General features: G+C 41.1%; 2 protein-coding genes across 2 annotated transcripts in view; both read right to left on the bottom strand.

Moving 5' to 3' along the window:
- The window catches only part of LOC6725000 (neurogenic locus Notch protein), a 35,585-nt gene extending 22,681 nt beyond the window's left edge, over positions 1 to 12,904 (bottom strand). Inside the window, exons 1-2 of the mRNA XM_039298055.2 lie at positions 12,701 to 12,904; positions 888 to 978 (exon numbers count right to left, since the gene is read on the bottom strand). Of these exons, the coding sequence (XP_039153989.1) occupies positions 888 to 978; positions 12,701 to 12,860 (251 nt within the window). The 5' untranslated portion in view covers positions 12,861 to 12,904. The remainder of the gene's footprint in view (positions 1 to 887; positions 979 to 12,700) is intronic.
- Positions 12,905 to 13,892: 988 nt separating this feature from the next.
- LOC6724999 (irregular chiasm C-roughest protein) overlaps positions 13,893 to 16,409 on the bottom strand; it is a 34,617-nt gene continuing 32,100 nt past the window's right edge. The window contains exon 6 of the mRNA XM_016173339.2: positions 13,893 to 16,368. Coding sequence (XP_016037951.1) covers positions 15,878 to 16,368 — 491 coding nt within the window. The 3' untranslated portion in view covers positions 13,893 to 15,877. The remainder of the gene's footprint in view (positions 16,369 to 16,409) is intronic.

Genomic DNA, 16,409 nt, shown 5'->3' with positions numbered 1-16,409 from the left:
TGATCGCTGGAAATAGTCGAAGCATGAGTCTTCGCCTCGAACTGCTTGGAATGCAATTCGATCTTAACTTTTTGTGTGTTCTTGCAATGGGTTTTTTTTTTTTTTTTTTTAATTATGCCATGTAGGTTTCGGCCCGCTTCACAGACTCGTAAAAATCGTTGACGACAGTCTGTCAAAATATATGGATATAGCGATCGTTTCACCGGCTCGACTCTCCGAACGGACTCTCTATTTATAATAACTCAAACGGAGTTATGCGTTGCGTACGTGCCGTTTGTTTTGGCCGCATTTGATTTATTGCAGAGACAACAGCGAAATAGACAAAAGACCAAAAAAAAAAAAAAATAAAAAAAAATGCTGAAATAAATAACAGACAGCACACGGAGGAAACAAAATACGAAAATCGAAATACGAGGCGAGTGAAAATCATGCGAACCGGGCTAAAGGCACGAACCAGAGACTCCCAGACTCTCGTTAAGGTTCAAACCGATTTGCCAGGAATGTCGCTCGACAACGAGCCCGATTTGATTCGATCCGCAGCAGAGAAGACTGCAGGCCGAAGACTGCAGACTGGAGACCGCAGACCGAAGGCTGCAAGACGGAAGATTGTGCGGGCGCTTTTGTCTGGCCGAACAACAACAGCAACAACGTACCTCCTTTTGTCTAGACGAATTTCGAGTTAAATTAAAAAAGAGTACGCAGCACACCAAAATCCCTTGTCCTTGAAAGTGATCTCTTGGTTGACATATGCAAATGCCACAGAGAAATACATAAATGATGTGATCTTTAAAGCCAATATCCGTTGAGCCATTAACTATTTTAACAACTTCTTCATGAGTGGTTCAAATAAAATCTATGCATTAAAATTAATATTAAACTTTACTCACGCGCAGTAGGTTTTGCCATTGAGCTGTGTGACGCAGGTGCCGCCATTCTGGCAACCCACACTTGTGCAGGAAGCGGCCACCAACGCGGTATCTGAAAGGATAAAAAGTGGAAAAGTTTATTGTTAGTTGTAGTCCATTTGTGTTATCCCCACAAATCCCACTACTAGCTAGCTTATTTATGATTCTATGCTTTATAGATGCCAAAAGCTAACCGCCATATCTGTAAGATCATGCTAACTTGTCGCCCATTTATGTCTACTTAACATGCCACATGGTTGCAAGCGAAGGAAGAGACAGACATGCTGCATACAACAGGGCTGGGGATTCTTGTTCTTTTCTGTTTGCAGAAGATCGAGAGAGATCGCACATATATGTATGTTTGCTGCCTTTTAAGGGCAAACGGGCGGCATGTCAAAGTCACTGTCTTCATCGTTATTATCATCATTGTTGCCAATCACAGACAAAAAGTTCACTGCACTTGAACTGCCCAGCGCTGCAGAAAAGTCGTTGGATAAGAAAACTGAAACGTTTGCAATCAAATCAAATTATTATTAAGCATAAATTACACACACACACACACACACAGAAGAAAAGAGCGAAGGAGCACACACGAAATTTATGCTTATTCCATTGAAAAATATCGGGCAACCAAAATTAAACAAACGAAGCCGCAAACAAGCGGCAATCCCCCCAATTTCACTTCACTTCTTCAGGTTCAGTAGTCGTACGAAAAATAATATATATTAGTTATGAACAGATTGGCTCGGAATGCTGGGTACTTTTGACTTTGCACATGATGCAAAAATAATATTTGCCTAATTTCATCTCAAACTAATCAAATTTTGCATGATGGATTTTTCTTTATTTTCATTATTGTTTAAAGCTGCACTCAACGCTCTTCACACCTTCGCTGCTAATATCTTGCGCCCAACTGTGCTATATATGTTTGCTAATTGGGCGTGTGGCGATTTCCTGCGCTGCAAAGAGGTCCGAATAAAAAAAAACTATAAAATCGGTAGAGGGGTTCCTAACTCAGCTGAACACAGTTCCTCCATGCGATTTGGTTCATTTCGAGGCGACGACAATAAGTTTTGATTGCCCCCGTCAGGCGGAGATAAATAAATCGCTTTGTCTGCCGCAAGGGGCGTGGCATAAGGGCGGCAGTGGGGGCGGCGGTATATGTGTGTGGGGGCTGTATTTATACACACACACACAATGAATGAGTGACCACTGTCTTGCAAACACGAGCGCAAATCAAATGCAAAAAAGGCTTAAGCTAAAGCGCCAATTGAGTGCACAAATTGAGCATTTCCAAGAATGAATGGCGGAGACCAAATCAAAGAAACTATATGGAACAAATATTTGGTGATCGACCAAATGAATAATGCATTTTGTAAGCATACACGGTCCCACTAATAACCCACATTTTCGCTCACTGTTCGCTTCTCCTTTAAACATTGATGATCGATGGCTTGTGGACAAGACGTGGCATAAATCGCAAAGATATATATATATATACACATATAAGTGTATATGCCTGATTAACTGGCTAATGACAATGCATAAATAAAGCGGCGAGGAAGCAAAAAAAAAAAAAGAGATAACTTCAAATTGAGTCACAACCAGTGTGTGCACAATGTTGCAGAAATTTATGCAAAAGGAAAAATATTGCAGCATGCTCAGATGTTGCTCTGCATTTGATTTGATTGTCTTCGTTGTCCGCGAGTGTGTGTGTGTGCGCGCGCTTGTTTGTAAACTAATTGACCTCAATTAGTGTAAAAAAAAAAAAAAAAAAAAAAAAAATAGTCAAATGCCACAAATCCAGCAGAGAAATCCAACAGATATAAATATAGTGCACAGAATCAGTGTGTTGTGGGTGTGCAGCCTGCAAATGTGCAAATTTTGCCCAAGCCGAAACATTCTATATCTTGCCAACTTTTGATTAAAAAATCGTATTAAAACTGAAATATATTAGCGCACTAGCTGATAGCCGACAAATGTGTGACAAAAGTGGCCAAGTGGAATGGGCAAATGGGTCTGAAATTGAATTTATACACATTCCAGGTAAAGATCACTCGTTGGGGACAGAGCTTAAGTGGGTTTTTTTTTTTTTTTTTTACCGAGAGGTGTGGCCTGGGCTTATGGCTCTGTTTAATTAATTTGCCGGCAGGGAAGGCGAGAAAGACAGAGAGGGCAAACACATATGTACGCTTCATCGACAGAGCGTGAAAAGATTTTCAGTTTTTCAGTTGGTTTATATTTTTTTTTTTTGTGTTTTGGCTTTTTGTAGATGGGTTTTTATTGCGTGTGATTTACCGCACATGTAAAATCAACGTGGAATCGCTTTTGGCCGGCATTTATGCGCCGCTTAGGCAGATGCTTTTCCGCTTTTCCATCGCCGCCGACAAATGAGCTGTTAATTGCTTGAGTTGGCTCAAACCGAGTTAAGACCTAATTAAACTTGCTCAACGATATGTGTAATAGAGATTGTCGGTTTTTAGTTGGCTTAGTTTGGCGGCCAAGTGCGGGGCTATCTCAAAGTCACGACATTTCACAATCACCGATGAAAGCAGGCGTGACTGTGACTTGCAAATATCCGTGATATTGATCGATGGAAATGACACGGAAACGACAGAAAGAAAATGTTGCACGTTACAAGAGCGAGTTATTTTTCGTTTTTAATATTTAACTAAGATGTTACAAAATGGTCCCTTGCCAACTGAAAAATATTGTCAAGCGATCAATGAACCACTTGTAATTACCCCAAAAAAAAACATTTACATACATCAAACAAACATGAACGACAAAAAAGGAAGCCAAGACAATAATGAAATATCTCCGCTGTTTTTTTTTCTTTACAAATGCTGCTTATCGAATTTAAATTTTTCGCATTACCACATACGAAAAGAAAAAACAACAATGAAAAAGTAGCAAACGCTATCAGCATAATAAGCAACAACAGCTGCGACAACTAAAACAAAAAGCAACCACACCAAACTAAAACAAGAAAAGCACCAACAAACACAAAAAAGCCAAACCACGGCCAAAAATTTCTCACGCTTTTCTCTAAGCACAAAAAAAGAAAAAAAAAAATAATAATAAAAAAAAAATAAAAAACGAAAACATATCAACAAGAATGTCAGCAAGTTGGGATATCTAATAAGACGGCAAAATAAAATTAAAGCTTAAATTAATCATAGATTTTCTCTCTCCACTTCGGAAAAGCTCAAACGTGCCACGTGCAACCAGAAGGATAAGCAATGTATCTATCTACTTGCAACTGAAGTAGGAAACTATAGGACCAGAAGCTTTTTCGGCCTTATCGCGCCCATACAACACCATTCCGCTGGGCCCACTTCCTTATCGAAACTCAGTTTGTTCTCAGGCTGCCTTCGTGTTTATTCACGATTTTTATTCGGCGACAATTTCGCCACGATTCGTAAATGGATTTGAAAAAGTCCGGATGCAACAAGTCATCAGACTCGTGAATTTATGTGTAGGTGATTAAAAAGTAGTTGTGATCTTAACTTATGTGCAATTAACTTGAAATGGAAATACATAATTATATTCATCGAATCGCATGCTACTGTTCTTAACCGTTTCTTGAAAGGAATCTTTTGTTATCTGCCGAAACAAATTTACTTTAATTGCTTATTGATCGTTTAACCCCCGCAACATGTATTTATTTGGCTTCCAATTTGGCACTCTCAAGTGTTTCCATTTGCGATTGATCTCAGGCTTACTCGTCCATTTATGCACATTTATTGTATTCGAAGCGTATGGCGCGAGATGATAAAAGAAATTTTCAAACACAATTTGCGTCGCAAAAACTGCAACTGTGATAAGCTGGCAAAGAAAACGAAGCGATCATCGAGCGATCATTATTTTTATGGGAACTGTCCGGCGAATGATCACAAATTGCTGCGGGGGCCAGCAATAAATAAGTACTTTGCCTACATAAATGTGTAATGGCAAATAGAAAATTGGTCAGAAGCAATACAGTGGCGGGAAAATCAAGAGCAGCTCGAGTAACTCGAATAAATTTCGATCGATGTTATTGAAAGGTGAAGGCAACTCGTCTTTAGTTGCAAGTTGCATCTTTTTTGCATTGGATTTAGTTGCAAGCTATCGAGAGGAGTTCATTGACCTATAATCCTAATTTTTCTTTGGTAAATTGAAAAGCATACATATTATTGTGGACTTGGCTGTAAGTATAGAGGCGAGATGCCGAGGGTCTTTGGAAAATGAACGGCCTGCAGAGGCGTTGTAACAACAGCAGCAGGCAACAAAATGCGGAAAGATTGTAAAGTGTTAATGAAAAAGTAGCCGAGATCGGTGGAGAATCGAGTAGCAAAAGGGGCTCGAGCGGCGGGAAAAAGGGGGAGTGGCACCCAGGGGCGGTGGGGCGTGGAGCGGGGCAAGTCGTAAAACGAATAAACGAGTGTGGGAACCGACGTCAACGAAACACACAACGTCTCGCTCTTTCTTTTCGTCTTTTTGGGTTATGTGGCATGGAATTTTGCCTTGGCTCGTTCCCCCCCTCTCTTTCCAACCGACTCTACCCGTCTCTGTCGCTCCATCTGCCTCCATCTCTTTCGGCCCTCTATCTCTATCTCTGCTAACCCCTTTTGTTTGGTCCGAAGCGTCTGAAGCTTCTGATAGATTAATAGGCCACTGTCGTCGGCGATAGCAAAAAAAAAAAAAAAAGAAAAAAAAAATATAGAAAAAAAAAACTAGGAAAAATCGGACAAACTATAGAAAATACAACTCCAATGCCCCTCCCCACACAACCGCCACTGCCTAAGCCATTCATACGTATAATTTTGGGGCAACATGGGGGAGGAAGTATGTGGTTTTTGCGGTCTACGATATTGCTATTGCAACATATGTTGAAATAGATTTCGGATTAGACGATCGTTGTAAAGGGCGAGTAACCGAAGGGGAAGTGCCTGTGAATGTGGTTTATGGGCACCCTGATTGATGTCTTCATGAGTGGGTTGAGCCCGACTTGTAAATAATATATAATTTGTTAATAGAAAGAAGCAGGAAACTTATTACTGCACTAGCTGTTCAATTGAATCGTCGGATTGTTCAGCGAGTAAGAACGTTGAGTTCATAAATATTATGAACTTCATGATCTTTAATAAAGAAACTAAGTATGGTAAGTAAAAAACCCATTTGCAAGACGCAAAACTTTTCACAGTTGAGCGCTGTTTCCACTTGATGATCATCACTCCGTTTTCCCCCCGTTTTCCACGCCGACTCGCACTTTATTTTCCCACACGAGAAGCTCGGATGATTAGCATAATGCTTAGCCAAATGAAAGATAATATTATGGGAATAATTGACCTACCCGACGATGTAATTGAGTGCATGATAAGAGGGGGTGGAAAACGCTTTGGCAGGGAGGATGAGTGATAAACAGCCCTCCGGAAAGGACACACAGCTGCAGTTGTAAGTAATCTATGTGCATGTACACAAGTATATGGTTTTTTCTTTTTCCTTTTTGGTAATTGAAGTGCACTTGAAAACATATGCGACACTTTGACAAAATCCGCCCTCGCCGGGGCAAAAACATATAAAATGCATGCATAGAACGAGAGAGAGAGAGAGAGCGCGCGAGAGTGAGAGAGCAAGAGCTGGGGTTCAAGAGGTCGAGGCTGAAGGAAATGCGCGCCAAACTGAAAAAAGGCCGCGCAGGCGCACAAACAAAAAGGGTTGTTGCTCGGAAATCCATAAAAATAATGGCATATGAGTGATATTGTATGGAGTCTCGTCTCCCTCCCTCTCTCTCTCTCTCTCTCTCTTACTCCTCTTGTCTATATGTACTTTAAATAAACTGAAGCATTTAACACTTCCGGCAGACAACAAAGCAGCGTGTGAATGTTTAGTTAAAGTTCGGAAAACGACAAAACTGAAATGGACGAAAGCAAGAAAAAAAAGCCAGAGTCTTCAATTCATATTTACTTTCCACCTCTGCTAATTTGTCACCGAAGAAACGCCCGTTCTTCTGGCGCCCTAGCAAATGGCCTTATGCAAATGTCGCGCAGGTTGCCAGCACTAAGGGAAAAGCCAAAGAGAAAGAGTCTGCAGACTCGGAAGATGCATCTGCGAGATATGGCTCCTAATCAATGCTAAGTGAGCGTTCAGATGAAGTGAAACCCAGTTGCTAACGATCATCTTTCTAAATATCTTTAAATTCCAGATATGTACATATACTAAAATATTCCAGTTTGATATCAAAACTTAGTTACTCTATTTATAGTTAAAACTTCAACTTCCAAGCGAAAACAGAGACGTCCTTTTTACATGTTTCCTTCAAGATTCTCATCTTAAGTACTTCAGAGCCAGCGAGTGTCAGACGCTTGAAATTCGAGATACATTTTCAAGTGGCAGCTTGAAGCATGTGTTTATCTCAGTGTTTGTGTATCCTGCAGTTTCAAAGGTGCCTTTTATTTCTTTTAAGGATCTATCAGGGTATCCAGTTACTTTACAATGTATCTACCTTTTAGGTATAAGTGAGCAATAGATTTCCAATTTTAGTTATATATAACCCATATCTGCCACATTTGCAGTTAATTCTTGTATCTTTGCCATTGAATGATGCACAATTCCTTGCTAATGTTTTGAGTGAGGGTATCTGTAATGGTTCTGAGACTCCCAAGACCACCATGAAAAGTATCATTCGGCCATATCATCCCGTATCTTTCTGCATGGCTTCTTCCTTCGACCACCGATCATTACTATTATTATTATGCAAGCCAAAGTATCTATGCATCTCTTCAAGTCAACCACTCACTTGAGCTTGGACCGATCTCTATTCTCCCTCTGCAGATGATTCTCAAACACGCATGTGAAGAGAAACACGGAGACGGAGACCGAAGAAGACAAGGAGAAGGCGGAGGAGAAGAAGGAAGAGACGACAAAGTCGGAGCAATTTCAGTTTCAACTTGAGAAGACGACGAGCACACGATCGGCGACTGTCGTCGATCCGCTCAAGTGTATATAATGATGATTGTCATTTTTCATTGCCTCCTCCAAAACAGGATAGAAGACGGGAAAGAGACGGCTATACAGCGAGCAATAGAGCGAGAAAGGGAGAGGCCACAGAGTCGGCCTGGCCAAGAACATGAAGTTTCTATGCCAACTGATTGCGTTTGCCCAGGAAATCGTAAATTTCTTTAATGACAAGACCAGGGCATCGAAACGAAATTTCTTGCGACTTAGCATACAACAGCAATTTTCAAATTATTTTTGAATTTCTTATTCTTATTCTTGTACTTGAGATAATTATAAAATATTTTCAAGTTTTATATTCTTACTACTAAGTTAATAATACACGAGAAAGAATTGAGGAAAATTAAGTTTTTTCTTTAAGAAACTATAAGTTACTACCATTAAGATCGATATTTTCCTACTGCTTTTCCACATTTCGAAGATGAGAGATCTGTTTGTATAAGAGTATCGGAGCAAATCGCATGGCAACATAGGGGGATTTCTAGGGGGCGTGGCAGGGGCGCAGTCTAAAAGCCCAAAAGCCTGGAAGACAAGAAGAGACCGGGCCAAAAACGAAGGAGAGAAACCAAAACCAAACCAAACCAAACCAAACAAGACACTTTGGGTAATATCTATAAAAATTGCTGTTGGTGTGTGTTTCTTAGAGGGGGGGAAGGGGCGGGGCTGGGTCGAAAGGAGGGGTTCTTCTGAGGTTGTCAGCCTTTTTTGTTTTGTTGTACCTCTCAGATACTTCAAGAACAAGCCACACAAAGGAGAGAAGACCAAAGAGACCAGCGAAGAAAACCCAAGAAGACAGAAGGAAAAAAACTAAAAACTTGTTCGGTCAGTGCGTTCGTCGTCTCTGTTTGTGTGTATCTTGTATCTTGGCTCGAATAGTATCTGTGTGTGAGTACCTGTATCTGCCGACTCGAAACGTACATGTGTTGGCCATAAAGAAAACTCATTAAACTGGCCATGGCAGAAAGAGTAAGTCAGGGCGCACTAATTCGCCTGGCCATCATTAAAAGTCAATAAAAGCCGAGAAGAGAAGAGCAGAGTAGACTGGAGAGCCAAGTCAAGTCAAGCCGAGCTGAGATTTAGAATCCATACAATCCGTGGATTTTTCTAAGCGGATTTAATTGCAGCCGACACATGTGAGGACTGTTTTCATAATTAGTTTGGCCAGCAAAACAGTACATACATATCTGCACATACTTATGTATCTACAGAGAAGAAAACCTCAATTCATTCGTTGGCCATTTGAGGCATTTTCCCAAGACAAAACTTGGAAAGTAGTTGTCAACATATACACTAGAGAGAGAGATGGGCTGGGAAAATGATTTTCATGTTTATGCAATGACTATGGGAACAAATAACAAATATCAGCAAAAACATTGTGGATTTCCGGAGAGCGAAGATACCGAGAAGAAGACTGCACATTGCCAAACGAAATTCTACCTGAAGAGCCTTGCCAATTCTGGTTTCAAAGGTGTGTCCCGAAAAACAGGATCGAGATCGAGCATCGGGATCGGGATCGGGATCGTCTGGAACGGAACGGAACTGCTCTGCCGCACATCCAATGCCATATCAAGTGACCACCAGGCAACAAGATTCCTCAACTCCGCTGCTTCACTTTGTTTTTTTTTTTTTTCTTATTTTTTGAAGTTTACTTTATCACTTACAGGTTTTTTTGATTTTGGCCAGGCGAAAGGCAAGGAGTAACAGCAGATTTAACACTTGAGAAATTAGCCGATTTCGTATACGAGTACCGTTTTTTAATTAAGTCTTCTTAAGTTACTGATGGGAAAGTTATATTTTCAAGTGATACTCCTGTTTTTTTTCGCCATCGTCGGCGGCGTCGATTAATTAATAAATGCGACAGTAAATGGTCGATAAGTGGTTGTCTCAAATTAATTGAGACGCCCAAATAAGAGAGACTTTCACAATAATCTGCGTTTTTAAGTGCCGCGTCCTTGGAAAAGGGTATGCATTCGTGAGAATTGGCCTGGTTTTTGGCTTTAGGTGTTATAAATGCATCTCAGACATACAGTTCGGAGTTATTTATATTGATTAAAGTTGATGTATTGGAATTCGAGTTTCATTTGAGCGGGTTTTTAATGACTGCATGGTTTTTACTCACTAACTGAAGTATCGGCATTCTTAGCAATTGGTTCTCACATCTTTTAATGATCACTTAATGCATTATTTATTCAAATGGTATTTATTAATGATGCCTAGTTATGACTCTATATTCTTAAGTGCGTAGATTTCGCAGCTATAAATCTAGTTAGTCCTACCCTCATCTCCAGTTGATCCTTCAATTTAAGTGCCCGCCCTTCCTTTGCCCCTTAAATTTTATTTCCATTAAATTTGGTTGCAACTTTATGTGGATGATCCATTCCGACCATAAAGTGCACACTTTACGACCCATAACCATGGGCACGTTGGTTATGCATCGCCATACATGCCATACAAACATGCATACATACATACGTGCATATATAGTACTTTATGTAGTATATATTTATATTGACTGAAGTCTAGGCGAGGGCTAATTAGGGATCCGCCGTGTGCGTGACTTACGAAAGTCAAGAAATGTGTTTTGGGTTTTTACTTCTTTGGTTTTGGGGTGCACACAGGATATACAGGAAATAGCTAGGAGAGAGCGCGCAGATACAAAAGTATCTGAAGCGATACTCTACTCTATGCCCGCTCGTTTGCCCTCTCGCTCACACATCATGCCGTGCCATGCCATCGCATATCGTAATTTGATCTTTGAGCAAACAGCAAAAAGGACGCGCATGTGCAATATGCCAGGACTCAGGGGTTGCTCCTGCTCCTGCTTCTCCTGCTGCTTCACTTTTGGCTCCAGGAGCCCAGCTGTCGTTTATTCCTACTACATATACGATGAAATCGAATGCGGTGGTTGGTTCTGGTTCTCGGGTCTCGGGTCTCTGGTCTCGAAACCGTTACGTGCCACATTAAACCTGCAAAAAATAATACCCTAAATTGTTGGCTAAATGCAGGCGTTCGATCGCATAAAGTTGAACAAACTTGGATTGGAGCTAATGGGGCGTAAATTTGTGAGAACTTAATCGGTACGAAAATGCACATGAAGATTCGAGAGATTTTTTTTTTTTGTCTTTTTTACAACTTCCAGTAGCAGAAGAATCGAGTGAACTGAATGAAAAGGTTGCCCAGTTTTTGCAACATTTCTGGCATCAATTTACACTTTTGTTATTACTACTTGCAGCTTTTTTTTTCACCGTGCACAACCCGCTCTACATATGCATAATTATTTGTATATTTTTTTCGCCTGTTTATTTACCTTTTACTACAACGTTGTGCAAAGATCACACGATCGCCCATGGCCAATAAAGCCAGCAAAAAAAAAAAGAGTTTAGGAGGCGGAAACCCGAGCTCAGGAAACGATGCCCAGGTAAAAGTTATAAAAATAATAGTTCAACGCTCCTCGGTTGCAGCTGTTTAAAAAAATAGCAGAGATCATAGAGTTATAATAAAGATACCCAGTGCTCAGGGATCAAACTTCTAGTAGTGATCATTTAACTGCTGTTAAACGATTGATGGATTTCGTTAGATTTTGGAATAGTAAAACAAGTTTGTTCAAATTACTATGATACATCTTCTTCGAGCTGCATTCCCCATACTTTCTCATCGCTGAGCCGAGAATTCCGCCGAAGAGATTTCGAGTTCCGTGGAAAGCTGACATTTTACTGGGGCAATCGAGCCTAAGTACACCTACAACCGATCCGATCCGATCCGATACGATTCGGTGTTTGCTCAGTGATTAGACAACGGCCGCTCCATATGCAAATACCAAGTGAGCCCCATGTGCATGCGGCACCACACGGCGTGTGGAGGAGTTCGCTTCCAAAGCTGGAAAGGAAGTTGGCCACTCACTGGCGAGCAAATAGCGCAGTGAGAAAACACAAAGGAAAGAGTGCTGGGCATGGAAAAACTCGCCTTTTGCCGACGGTAAAAACGGTCTTTCTTGTTTCGAAAAGGTGGGTTTCCAAATCTGAGAGAGCATGCGCAGTTGGCGGAGAGCGAGACAGCGACAGCGAACGAGCGAGAGCGAGAACGAGATCAGCGAGACAACAAGGAGAGAGAGGAAAAAAAAACGACCACCTGTCCGAAAAGCGACAACAAAGCGAGGCGAAGGAAGACAGCGCAAAAGGAAGCCACGAAAAGGAAGGCGAAGAGCAGTAGGAGCTGCCCAAAAGGGAGACGAACGAAGAGGCTCGAAAAGGGAGTGGAGAAACACTGAGAACGCATTTGGAGCTGTTTTCATCGGGATTCCGATGATTCCGTCAAGGTGGGATTTACAACAATCTATGGGCTTATTAAATAGATTAAGTAGCACCTTCTATTTGGATTGCAGTTGCATGGATTGCTTAGTCACTTATTTGTTGCGAATGCATCCGATTTTATAGACCAACATTTCCTAGCTATGCAATGCAGCGAACTATCCAACGGGTTTAAGCGGAACTAGTCCAATTCAAAAGTATATTTTGTAATTGCAATTTCAGCTGATTCGAATGTTCAGAAAATACGAGTATGCTTTATTTAAAAATGACAACTAAGACCAACTAGATATTAGATTTAGTGCTAATAGTTAGGATCCACATCTTTCAGCATCTTATCTCATAGTTTTGGTTCTGTAAAAACCGTTCTTTGGCGAGCGTTTTGGATCGTTTTTGAGCCCTCTGGAATTCCAGTTTGTGCACCCACCCTATTTTCGGGCGACCCCGCCTGTCCCCCCTCGTCGTTCTGATCGGCGTCTCCGCTTTACTCACCAGTTCCGCGGACGGTGTTTGGCAAATTCGCAAACGCCAGCGTCAGCAGCAGCAGAGGCAGCGACGCCGGCAGCGATGCAACGGCGTGCATTTTGTTAATCCAAAAACAAATCCAAGTGCTTGGTGCGCGACTGCGACGTCGGCTGCGCTGCGATTGCATTGTAATCCAGTTTTCCAGTTAACCACTTTTCCAGTTTTTCACCTCTACTCGCTTCGGTTTCTTTAGCGCTCCTCTTTGGTCTCTCTTTGAGGATATGTTTAACAGCGAGTTTGGGTTGAGTTTAGTATGCTAGTCTCAGTAGTTTAGGCAATTATTTGTTTTAGCGCGTTTTCTCTTGTATAGTTTTGAACTTCAGACTTTAAAGCTTTATTTGATAAACTAAGAGGAGGCACTCTCCCGACGACGGCGACATTTTCCGCTTTGAAACATAAAAAAAAAGTGGCAAAAAAAGAACGCTTTTCGTGTATCTTTTGCTTGCTTTTCTCTTCGCGAGGATCGAGCACAAATTCAAATTCAAACCGACGCCGCACGCTTGCGTATTGCGCTTCTTGCACTCGGCTTGCGTCTCACTCTCACACACGCGCGACTCGAGGTAGATACACTTTTCGAAAATCCTTGTTTCTCTCTTCCTCTCTCTCTCTCTCTCGTTGCTATCCCTTCGACAGGCACTCCTTGCTCTTGCTGAACGGCTTTCCCGCTGGGGCCATCCTTTTCATTTCATGGCATTTGCTTGCTGTGATTGATTTGTTTGTATATCCTGTTGGCTGCGCGGTTTGCGTGCGTTGTTGCACTCACTTCCAAAAAAAAAAACGTTGAGAACTGTGCTCTGCGCTTTCCAGGTTCGTCTGCCTTACGCTCGTCCGCTTTCACAACCGTTTCGTCCACTGGAAAAAAGCGATCTGTTTCAAATCGGCGGTGTGACCGCCTCGCTGCGAGAGAAAGATACCGTATGGCGGGCAGCCATCTTGCCAGCGCGCTCTTTCGCAGCGTTTCGAGATCGGTTGGTGAATAAATAACGTTAGCCGGGCTGCGAACCTCTTCGAAGCGTGGTTCTCCCTTTCGCCGAATGGCGCTTTTATGTAGAAAGTACATTATGTAAAATGTGTGTAATTAGACAAAGTAAAATTCGTAGACACTGAAAAAAAACTATGCATTCATTTGTTCCGCTTTCCCGATTGAAAAACGCACTTCTAGCATTTTGAAGTATTTTATTTTCCTTTTGTTCTCGTATCTTTATTTCAACTAATTTGAGTTGTTCTCGACTTAAGTTAGGTTTTTTCGTACTTTGCCTTTTTCCCGCAATACGTTCTTAGTTTTCATTTTCCGAATCTTCGTCGCATTTATCATACTTTACTTGGCTTAATAGGATTTCATTTGAAATTACTTTCGTTTCGTGTAACGTCTATATAATTGAACTCTTAATTGAATCGTTTGACAATTATCCAAAAAATGTAACACCATCCTTATCTCCGATTTTCGGAACGCTATCCCAGTTAAAAAGCTCTGCGCAATTAGCCCGCGGAAATGAGATGAGAATTAGATTCGAGTGTATAAATCAGGATAAACGAAGGACATCTAAAGCGTTTTCAGAATTACTCTAGATACATACATTTGTATATTTGTGTATATGTTCCCAAAAAAGAATAAATTTAAGAAAACGAACGAATAAATTAAATAATTACAGTATTGGCTTAGTGAATTAAGAACCCAACGAGGAATCATAAGGCAGCATTTCGTGTTAAAAATTTAACGCTTTACACTTACTTGCGTTTTTTGGTAGATCGCTCAAATGTTTTACAAATTGTTTCTAAGCTTTTTAGGTTTTTACCTTTAAAATTGTTTACACGTACTCTTCATTTACGTCTATAAATAGGCTTAAACCTAAACTAGGCAGACAAAAAAAAAATACAAACATTCTCTCTAATCTTAGCTAGTCATTTAATTCAAGCGTTGACATACACATTTATGCTCTATATATATATACGATATACAATATTTCATTTGCTTCTTTACATAATTGATTTAAGTTCAAATATCAGTTACTCGCTTAGGGCTAGACAAAAAAATATTCAAGTTTTCACACGGATGCTGGATGCTGGATGCTGTGGCCCTGGAAACCCGATCAGCAAGTTTGGAAAGTGGGAACTATTTATGCTTGGTGGTTCTAATTTTATTTACTTTTTCAGCTATTTGCGGGATTTTCGATTAGATTGCAATAATACTGTAGCATCTCGTAAAAATATAGATTTCAATTCAATTCGAGTGTTTGTGCAAAGTAATGGCGGATTTTCAATACATATATATATTTTAATATATTTTAATATATATATATATATGTACATATATGTAGTTTAATGTTTCTTACTTTTGGCTCTTTTTGATCGGGTCACAGGTGAAACACAGCACTTACTCTAAAAGTTTCTCTCACTGCATTCAGTTTGTTTCGTTTTATGTATACGTATAATTAAGTCTAAAAATTTGATAAATTTTGGCTTAGAAAATTGTTTTGCTTGCTGCTTTTACTGCACTTTTTGCATTTCGTTTGCTTTCCTTTTTTTTTAGTTCCAACTAACTACAGGCTTTTTGTTTTTAATAATGTATATAATTGAATTGATTTTCGGTTTTGTTTAAAATTGTATGCAACTCGCTGTTTAAAATGAACTTTTGAAGTTTTGTAGTTGTTTTTTCTTTTTTTTGTTTCATTTCTGTTCGATACGTTTCGTGTTTAATTGATATACGATTTTTTACTCGATAAGTAGCTTAAGATTTGCACTAGTTGATATAATTTGCCGTTGCGAAACTCATCGAGCTCAGCCATAAAATAATTAACGCTATAAATCACAATACGGTTTTTGTTTTCTTTTGTTTTTTGTTTTTCGTTTTTACACATGGTTAGGTTTTTTTTACTCAAGGGTTGAACTCTTTTTCTTGGGGTCTGCACGTTACAAATTTACAATTTCAGCCATGTCAGATATATCGTAGTCAGTTGCATTCACTTCCCAAGACCTTTTTTCGAAAGTGGTCCACACCGCCTGAACCAGAATTACGCTAATATCGATGGACAAAAAAAAGTTTACACACTAGAAGTTCGGCTTTTAAATACATTTATGAGTTATGCTAGTGCCTTCTATATGTATTTACTATATATATATGCATGTATATATACTTCGCGTAGCTTAAACATGAGTGGCCAGCGGTCCTTTCTGCGTGTGTCCTTTCCCATTGTTGGACAGTATAAACTGGCCGGACGGACTCTGGGCGCACTGGCCGCTGTTGCCGCCGCCACCGCCCGCTAGGGGCGTGGCCGCCAGCGTGTTGCTGCTGGCGGTCAGGTTCGAACTGCTGCCGCTGACGCTGCCGCCCGCTGCCACGCCCCCGCCGCCGCCGCTGGGCGTCGAGCCGCCGCCGCCGCCCCCGTTTACGTTCACATTTCCCACGGGGCTCGTGGTGATCACGGCGCCGCCCACGAAATGCTTGAGTCCGCCGTTGGCGTGGTGGGCGTGGCCGTGGCGAGCGGCATGATAGGGGGGCGGGGCGGGCGTGGCCGCCGGATTGGCGGTGCTCGGCGGCGGGAGTGGCGGCAGGAGCGAGGAGTTCGTCCTTAGGTAGGGATTACCGTAGATGGCGCTAAAGCGGCTATCGATGCCGTTCTGCAGCAGAGGTTGTCCTGCGAAAGTCGAGAGATCACATCAGTTTCAATGCACAAGT

This window comes from Drosophila simulans, chromosome X (genome assembly GCF_016746395.2).
Source record: "Drosophila simulans strain w501 chromosome X, Prin_Dsim_3.1, whole genome shotgun sequence".
Taxonomy (NCBI): Eukaryota; Metazoa; Arthropoda; class Insecta; order Diptera; family Drosophilidae; genus Drosophila; species Drosophila simulans.
This window is presented reverse-complemented; position numbering and strand designations above follow the sequence as displayed.